Here is a 9,482-nt window from a genome sequence, read left to right on the forward strand (position 1 = left end):
GAAAAACTGTTCATTCTCTTCTGCCAAAAACACCTCTGCATTTCTTCTAAAGAGTGTGCAGTAAGACATTTTTTTTCTTCAGAAAGCTGGTGGGCGTTATTTGTACTAAGAATAAAAGGACAGACAGGGTAAAAGTGCAAGTCAAACTCGCATCAAAAGTATAACACAAAAACGTACTAAATGATATTTGCTACACATCTGTTATTTTACTAGATATTATAAATTTGACATGACCTTAAAGGAATACAGTATGTTCATAATACAATGCGCTATTTTTATCTGTATGGAATATTAGTGACAGCAATCACAGAAGATTTGAGTAAGGCCCTGGCATGAAATTCATAGTCCTGAATCCAACTCTTTTCTCTTTTTCCATTAATTTTTCAGGAATTGTGATGAGTTGGGTCCCAGGACATTAAATTAAGGAAATTAACAACTCCCAGTGCAACCACTATATGATAGTGCGGACACATTTTTAGCCACTGCTCAAGATTACCTTGGCATTTGGTTTATGAAATAGTAACTGAAATTTAATGTCACTTACAATAAAATCCCATATAACCAGCATGCAAAGTATTTGGCCAGTAACAAACATTGGTCATTAACTATTGGTTTAATAGGCTGGTTACTATTGATTTTAATTCCAATGTGGCTGCATTTTTTCCTCCTGATGCAATTCAAACTTTGGACTCAGGGATCAAATTTACAACTGCAGGAAAAAGTCTAAACTTCATCTTCATAATTTAAAGGCTTAGTTCCCTGCACATTATTTTTTTTTAAGGCTCGGTGTTTGGATTCCAGTTTCTCTTTTGATATATTTTTAACGTGTAATTGAGTAAAGGCAGGAGTTTCTGTGACTGCATGTAGGTTTAGGAAAACTAGAAGAGTAATTAACCTCCAAGGGCGGTTGTGAAATCATCATCACTGGAAGTTTTAAAAAAACAACATGTTGGTCAAATATCTGTCAGGGATGGTGGAGGTTTACTTGATCTTGTCACAGTGCAGATGTAACCAACACACCTCCTGGGTGTGGTGTTCTGTCCCATCTAGTGGCACCAAGACCATTGAGAGAGAGAGAAAAATGAGTCTGCTCTACAGTCTTAGCTAACACCCAGTTGCCTTTTAGCTCATGCTGTACAGCTAGGGTGACCAGTGTGAAAAATCGGGACGGGGGAAATAGGCACCTATAGAAGAAAAAGCCCCAAATATCTGGACTGTCCCTATAAAATAGGGACATCTGGTCACCCTATGTAGAGCAGAGGTGGGCAAACTGTGCTGGCGGGCCACATCCGGCCCATGGGACTGTCCTGCCCGGCCCTTGAGCGCCCAGCCAGAGAGGCTAGCCCCCCTCGGCCCCTCCCTGCTGCCCCTCCTCCCCCACAGCCTCAGCGCACCGTGTCGCCAGTGCCTGCCCTGGTGCTCTAGACTGCGCAGCTGGCTCCGGCCAGGAGGTGCGGCTGCCAGTCCTGGTGCTCTGAGTGGCATGGTAAGGGGGCTGGGAGTGTGTGTGTGTGGGGGGGGCTAGATAAGGGGCAGGAGGTCCTGGGGGGGAGTCAGGGGGACAGGGAGCAGGGGGGGTTGGATGGAGGGTGGGGTTCCGGGGGGACACTCAGGGCGCGGGAAGTGGGAGGGGGCGGATAGGGGACAGGGGCCATGCTGTTTGGGGAGGCACAGCCTTCCCTACCCGGCCCTCTATACAGTTTCAGAACCCCGATGTGGCCCCTGCCAAAAAGTTTGCCCACCCCTACTGTAGAGGCTCATGCTCTTAGCTCCAGAAGTCCCCGGGTTGATCCTGCCTGCCGACGACCGGGGGTCTGTTGGCGTTACACAGGGACCTGGCCTTGATGTCTTTGCGAGGTCACTTCCAGCCTTATGTTTCATCCATGACCTTAATACATTTTGTAAAATAGTCGAATTATTGTTTTGAAGGCTAGAATACAGGCAATCCCTGCCCCTACCCAGTTCATCTTTCAGTCTGTGCCTCCCACAGGAGTAACATGTAAGGCATTTTTGAGTTTGTAAACTGGAATAGACTGCTAAAGCAGATTCAGTATTTTGAACAAGATACAATGTAGCATCATGACACTACTCAAACTTTTATGCATCAACTGAAAGTGGAAAAGATCTTGTGGAGAGGTAGTGGTTTGGGGGGGGGCAATTATGAGTTAAGGTTGCTGTGGGAACCTTCTGAATTTTTGCATTTTTTTTTCTTGTTTGCGCATGCCCCTGAAATATGTGACAGTTCCCCCCTCCTTCACTTGCAAGGATGGTTCAGCCTAATCATAACCATTTCCCAGGACCCTGTTTTGGGAGCGGCATGGGTGTGGGATCCACATGGGAGTGCGAGGGGGAGTGGAAAGATGTAGCCCTGCTTGGGGCGGGGGTGTAGTATTTTGTGGGGATGGGAGGGTGACATGATATGCACCCTCTAGGATTTGGGTCTCTGAAGATTTACATGGAAAGCAGCTGCATCCTAGGGATGGTTCACAGAGAGCCTTTCTATGCAGGGAAATCCCCCCTTAAGGGAGATGGTGGGGGAAGCCCACTCGTGTGGCTCCATCAAAGCCATGCTATCAGTGAGTGGGTTGTACCACAGGAGGACACTATCCAGCCCATAATAATAATGAAAATCAACTGGAAAATTATTAGTGTGTTTTAGAGACCAAGTGCACCTTAGCTGAATAATATTGGGACCTTTCAGTGTTAGGCTGTAAAGTAAAATCTTTCATTTGTGGGGGGGGTCTAGGCTGGATATTAGGAAACACTATTTCACTAGGAGGGTGGTGAAGCACTGGAGTGCGTTACCTGGGGAGGTGGTGGAATCTCCTTCCTTGGAGGTTTTTAAGGCCCGGCTTGACAAAGCCCTGGCTGGGATGATTTAGTTGGGAACTGGTCCTGCTTTGAGCAGGGGGTTGGACTAGATGACCTCCTGAGGTCCCTTCCAATCCTGATATTCTATGATTCTATGATTTGAAGTTCATGGGAGTACAGATGGGGACAACGCAAAAAGAATTCACACTGGTGTGACTGCTGCTGTTTGACTGGTGACAGTTTTCTGCAAGGCTGCATTAAAAAAAGGCAACAGCACAGCTGTTTATATTTTGACAGCTGTATCTTGCCAACTGAAAAAGGGGGGAAACTATATTTAAAGTGAAAGCTTAAAATTAACAGGATGTTGCAGAATGCTAGAGAGCTTCTGAAATCCTCAGTCTCTGCAATACCGTATTTTTGTTTCTGATGTTAGTGGCAGGGCTTAAAACAATCTCTGCACAATCTTCCAAACCAATCTCCCTTGTGAAAATGGTCTCTGAAGCAGTTCCTCTGGCTGGCAGGCTGTGTCTGAGCATTTGGATGATCCAAAAGTTGGTTTTTTTCAGGGGGAGGGAATGGGTGTGATGATATTTGTCACTCCTGACCTTTAACAATTCCTTGGATAATAGTTTCTCCCACTTGATGGTGCATATACTCCTCAATGAGCATTATTTAAATAGCAGGTTTCAAAATTGAACCATTTTTGAGTTGTGTATATAAAATAAATTGTATTATGTCACCAGGGGAAATTATTATGTTTAGTTTCATATGGCTAAAAGATAGCTGCATGGATTTTCTATTATATGTATGGGGGAAAGGTCACCTTTCACCTGAGCCCATGTATGGAACATTTCAGTCCTGCAGGAGACTGAAATGGGGTCTGTCACTGAAATTATAGTTGCAATCTTCACTACAGCCTTTTCAGCCCGGTGAATACTGAAATGCAAAGGTTAAACTGGATCTTTTAAAATGGATTCCTCAATCCAAACTTCAGAGGGGTTTAGGTAAATGAAAAAAGTTGATCAACAAAGTTAAGCTATGCATAATATATTTCTCCTGGTACTAGTAAATTGTAAGGAGTTCATTGAATTCATTCCCTTAGCTGTTTTTCCCAGAACTGCTGAACAGAAATGGATGAACACTTTGCTGACAAATCAGGTAGATTTATGCATCACTAATCCATATAGATCAGCACTCCTTGAAATGTAAATTTCAGAAACAGACACTAACATTTTCACAGATGCACACAGGTTTCTGGTGTTCCTGCATACTAGTCATGTAAAGATTATCTGTAAACCTCAGAGAAAAAAAAACAAAAAACCCTGTATTGATGCCTGCAGGCAAATGTATTGAAAGATATTTGCTTTCTTTCAGAAGCCTAAAGGAATTTGATGCAGCCTTGTGAAATCATCTGTTATTCGCAACTACTATAAATAAGCCTTTGTCTTCAACTTACATTTTTCACCAAGGAAAAACATTACACTTGCTTGATACAATTAAATAGAACTAACCTCAATCAAAACCTTGCCAAAAGAAAAACAAAATGTGAAAAATAGTACAACTAAAGTATTAGAATGCATAAGTAATGGAAAATAATACTGGGGAAAAATGAATGCTATAAGTTAATGGTATGTCCTCTTCTGGAATATGGTTTTCACTTCTGGTTTGACTTCAATGGAACACGCTAATCAGACCCTTACTCCAGTGAGGCCTTTCCTTAGAAGATGATACAACTCTGACTTTGGTAAAAAAGTTGGACCATAATTATTTATTCCTCTATAACAGAGGTGGGCAAACTACGGCCTGCGGGCCACATCCGGCCCGCGGGACCGTCCTGCCCGGCCCTTGAACTCCCAGCCGGGGAGGCTAGCCCCCGGCCTCTCCCCCGCAGCCATGCCTCTGCACAGGCAGCGTGGCTTGTGCCCTCCTACCTACCAGGCTTTCCAATAAGCCTGTCCTGCCGCTCTGAGTGGCATGGTAAGGGGGCAGGAGGTCCCTGGGGGCAGTCAGGGGACAGGGAGCAGTTGGATGGGGTGGAGGTTTGGGGGAGGGGGGGTAATGTGACCAGATGTCCCGATTTTATAGGGACAGTCCTGATTTTGGGGCCTTTTTCTTATATAGGCTCCTATTACCCCCGTCCCAATTTTTCACATTTGCTGTCTGGTCATACTTGGGGGAGGGGGGAGGTGGTCGGGGACAAGGAGCAGGGGGGTTGGATGGGGGTGGGGTCCCGGGAGGGGGCGGTCAGGGGACAAGGAGCAGGGGGGGTTGGATAGGGAGTGGGGTGCCAGGGGGGCAGTTAGGGGGCGGGGGGTCCCGGGAGGGGGTGGTCAGGGGACAAGGAGCGGGGGGGTTGGATGGGTAGGGGGTGGGAAGTGGGAGGGGGTGGATAGGGGGTAGGGCCAGGCTGTTTGGGGAGGCACAGCCTTCCCTATGCTGCCCACCCTACTGTTTCACAACCTCAATGTGGCCCTCGGGCCAAAAAGTTTGCCCACCCCTGGTCTATAAGTACATTTCAGATGTACTTACCCACTTTTACAAATCAGAGATTTACTAAATGATTGATACTCCAGAAAACTAAAGTAATTGGAAAAGCTCATTGAATGATGAATGAGCGAGTGGCTCTTAGTACAGAAATTATTGTATGTACACACAGATATACAAAAATAGCAAAAGTAGGTAATTTAAATATTAGTCTGAAAATACAAGCTGCTCTGCACAATTTTTAATATTCTGCTTTTATATTGGAGAAGTTTTGACTAAGGATATATTTCCCTTTAACTTTGTCTGGGGATGATTCTATTTAACCTCCAGAGGAGTTGGCTGTGGATGTAAAGCACACACTAACCAACTGTAGAAGGATTGAATAACTTCAGTTCCCATTTACTTCAGTTGGATTTCAAGGTACACACGATCTCAGTGCAGAAAGCACTAGATTAATAGATGTTAGGGCCAGAAGTGACTATAAGATCATTACTCTGACCTGCAGTATAACAGACCATAGAATTTCATCAAAATTAAACTATGTCTTCCAGAAAGGCATCCCCTGTTATTGCTCCGTAGAGTGGAGGTTTGTGGTCGCTAGAGAACAGGCTGCAGTGTGGTACTAGGAACACTTAAGGGATGAGTAGCAGAACTCCAATTCATACCAATGTGACCTGTGTGTAGGGGTGAAAGTAACTTGATGGACTTACTGGTACGCAGGGCGGCCGGGGTCCTGGGCAAGATGGGGGGCGGCTCTGGGCCCCCAGAAGGGGTGGGGCCTTGGGTGGAAGGGGCAGGGCTGGCAGCAATTTAAAGGGCCCGGGGCTCTGGCCACTGGCATGGTACTGGTGGTCGGGAGCCCCAGGGCTCCTGGCCGCCGCTACCCTGGGGCTCCGGCAGCGATTTAAAGGGCCAGGGGCTCCAGCTGCTGCCAGGAGCCCCAGGCTCTTTTAAATTGCCGGGCCCCAGGGTAACTGCCCCTTTGTACTCCCCACCCTCATCAGCGGCCCCGCTGGTACGGTCGGCCGTGTTCCGGCTTTCTTGCCAGTACGCCGTACTGGACCATAGAAGCTTACTTTTACCTCTGCCTGTGTGGCTGAATCACCACCTATCACTGTGAAACTGGAGTTCCTGAGTAGCAACATTCCAACTGATCACGAAGACTATATTTTCTTCGTCTCTCCTGCCTGCCCGGAGCCATGTCTGTTGATGGATATAGAAAGTATTTTTAAAATCCCTCTATAGTATCTTATTTGTACATTGGTGGGTGATTATTATTAAGAGATTTTCATACTATGATAATTAAGACCAAAACCCAAATGCAACTGCTAGTACATTTCTCAGGATAACTGTAACTGGCAAAATAACTCCTGCCAGAATGATTAAAGTAGGTTTTCTTTTTCAGTATTGATACACTTGAGAAGGGTTAGAACCTAAAAAAGACCAGCATGATGCTGTCAAAATTATAATGAACAAACAATTCCTAGTACATGAATATGGATTGACATGATTTTATAGAAAATCTGAGTAAATCATACTTGATAGCTTGAATCTGATAACTTGTGACTGATATACATATTATATACGTTACATGAAATTACTTTCAACTCTGAGTACATCTCATGATTTGCAAATAGAAATTACAAAAAAAAGTTATTCCATGCTTTGGAGAGCAGGCAATTAATATTTTTTCAGTAAACAATGTGTCAAATTAGATACGTAAACTAAATCTAAGAGAGCAATAGAACAATTAGTCACAGAAATACAAACAATAAGGTAGTATTGATGAAAAATTGTTTTCCATTCCAGAGGAAAGTGACAACTTATGTAATTAAATAAACATTTGTACAATTGCTGATATCTAATGACTTTGTTTACAGATTTACTTTTTATTAAGCAGATCAATATTGCTATGTAAACCAAGGGTGTTTTGGATCCTTGTCTGTTTGCATCCTGAACCCCAAAATTTTAAGTTTCTCCAAATAGTTAATTTTCTCCACCAGTTTGAAGATTTTGCACCAATAAGTGTGTTGTTTAATACTAATGTTCTACATAGAAGGAGCTTCAAAACAGAGCAAGCCGGTAGGTATTCAAAACCATAGTTGGACTGGAACCCCTTTATTATATGTTAGTTATTTAAGTAGGAAGTACTTTACAATAATAGCTACTTTCACAGATTTTAAATTGTTTAAAGGAAGCACTTTTGGAGTCCCCTGATTTAACATATGTCATTATTCTACTGTATGAAAGTTCTAGAAATCAATGTCATTATCATGGCGCATGATATAAAAAATACTACCAACAAAAATTACAGAACAGTTAGAATGATACCATTTCAACTATCTACATTTTGTACACTGCTTAAAGCAGTCTCATTTTTCCAAAGAGCCTCAACTCTGATCTCAGTCATACAGGTGTAAATCTGAAGTTATTCCACTGAAATTAATGGATTTGCAGCAGTGAAACTGAGATCAAATTCTGGCCCACAGTAGTTATACACAAATATATCAAACTTATTTCTCCCATGTTTAAAGGGTGCTGCTAATGGACAACTATCCCCAATGAAGGCTATGTTTTCAATATAACAACTTCTGAAGTTTTCAGTCTGAGCTACCCCAGAGAGCTTACAAAGGTAACTTTGAAAATAGTTTATTTCAGGATATTTTAAGAAACATTTATTCCAAATGTATTAATGCCAGTCAAACGAATGATTAACCATTCTGTAAAATTTTGCATTGTGCTCTCTGAAGTAGGAGTAAAGTTGCTCTAAAACAGTGTTGTTGACAACAGGGTGGGGGCGCCCTTTGGATTCATGTAAACATCTCTCTCTTCCATCACTTCTAATGCAATAGAACCCCTTGGTTTGGTTAAAATAAAAATTTGAAGACATAATTCTGGAAGGAAGATTAAGAAATGTTTCCACTTTTTGTAACTCAGGAAGAGGGTCCTTGATTAAAGTATTGCCATCCACTATGTGAATCTGATCTAAGTTGAAATGCTTAAGCCACTTTTCCATATGGATATCATAGAGACTTCTCTGAATAGCTTTGTATTTGGTATTAAGTGCTCCATTTTTAATAACAATTTCTTCAAAGGGCTGAACACGCTTGTGACTTTCTAGTCTGTTGTAATATACTTGGGTATAATCAGATATTACTCTCTCAGTGGGGTCTCTTAGAATGAGCAGCAGTTTAATAGAGCTATTCATGTCATGAATTCTTTCTGGAGCCTGTGGTGAGGTAAAATAGCCTGGTGTTTTCTCAATAGTAATTTGATTTTCATAAGAAAATGGCATCAGACGCCTATACCAGTCTATTCCTTTAACATAATTTTCATCCCAGTCAAAGAAGTGGACTTCTGTAGTTGCTACCACAATATTAGGATGAATATCCAACATTTCCAATAAGGCCCTGGTCCCTCCTTTGCGAACTCCTATAATGATCGTCTGAGGTATTCGTCGGTTTGTGCCAGGAGGTCTCACCTGTGCAGAATAGTGTTCACTTTTATTACTGAAAAATCCTACTTGCGACTTCAGCGTCTCCAGCAGTGCCCCATTCTCAACAGGAGCACCCTGAGTGTGAGTCAGCAAAAGATAAGCTGACACCAGGAGGAAGGCCATGTGGAGAATAATTAGTTCAAAAAATTAGTTCAATAATAGGCGATTCCCCTCTTGAGGAGCTGGTTGACAGAACTGGGGGCGAGCAAACAACTTTCTGAAGCATCTGCAAAATAAAATAAGACTAATCATTATCTCTGTGTATATGCATGAATGCATCATAGATAAAGTCTGACTTCTCTGTAATTAGTACCATGTAGAAAAATTATCTAAAGCAGTTTACTTCCTCTCCTCCCCTTTCCCCCGCCACTCTGTTTCAGGAGAGAAAAATGGTGAATTGACATTTTCTTGCTTAGTGCTGTGATTAATGGTGGATACTAAATCAGTGAGAACATTTGCTAACTCAAAACATTGGACTAGGCTATGAAGAAAGAAGAGGAGGATCTACCTGGTTCTATAGTCCTAGCTATCATTTCCTTCCTTTTACTTCTTGCTATTTAGGACATGCCATTAATAAGGCTGTCAAGCAATTAAAAAAATTAATCATGATTAATTGCGCGATTTAAAAAAAATGAAGCATGTCCTCTGGAATAGTGGCCGAAGCATGAAGGGGCATATGAATGTTTAGCAT

General features: G+C 42.7%; 1 protein-coding gene across 1 annotated transcript; it reads right to left on the minus strand.

The window, feature by feature from the left end:
* Positions 1-7,690: 7,690 nt before the first annotated feature.
* Positions 7,691-8,930, minus strand: LOC112118801 (heparan sulfate glucosamine 3-O-sulfotransferase 1-like). The gene has a single exon (XM_024217242.1). The coding sequence runs from the start codon at positions 8,912-8,914 to the stop codon at positions 7,985-7,987; it is 930 nt and encodes a 309-aa protein (XP_024073010.1). The 5' UTR covers positions 8,915-8,930; the 3' UTR covers positions 7,691-7,984.
* Between the last annotated feature and the right edge of the window lie 552 nt (positions 8,931-9,482).

Source organism: Terrapene carolina, unplaced genomic scaffold, assembly GCF_002925995.2.
Source record: "Terrapene carolina triunguis isolate 2854851 unplaced genomic scaffold, T_m_triunguis-2.0 Scaffold95, whole genome shotgun sequence".
Classification (NCBI taxonomy): Eukaryota; Metazoa; Chordata; order Testudines; family Emydidae; genus Terrapene; species Terrapene triunguis.

Coding starts and splice junctions, on each gene's coding strand:
- LOC112118801 (XM_024217242.1), bottom strand. CDS start 8,914: ATGGCCTTCCTCCTGGTGTCAGCTTATCTTTTGCTGACTCACACTCAG.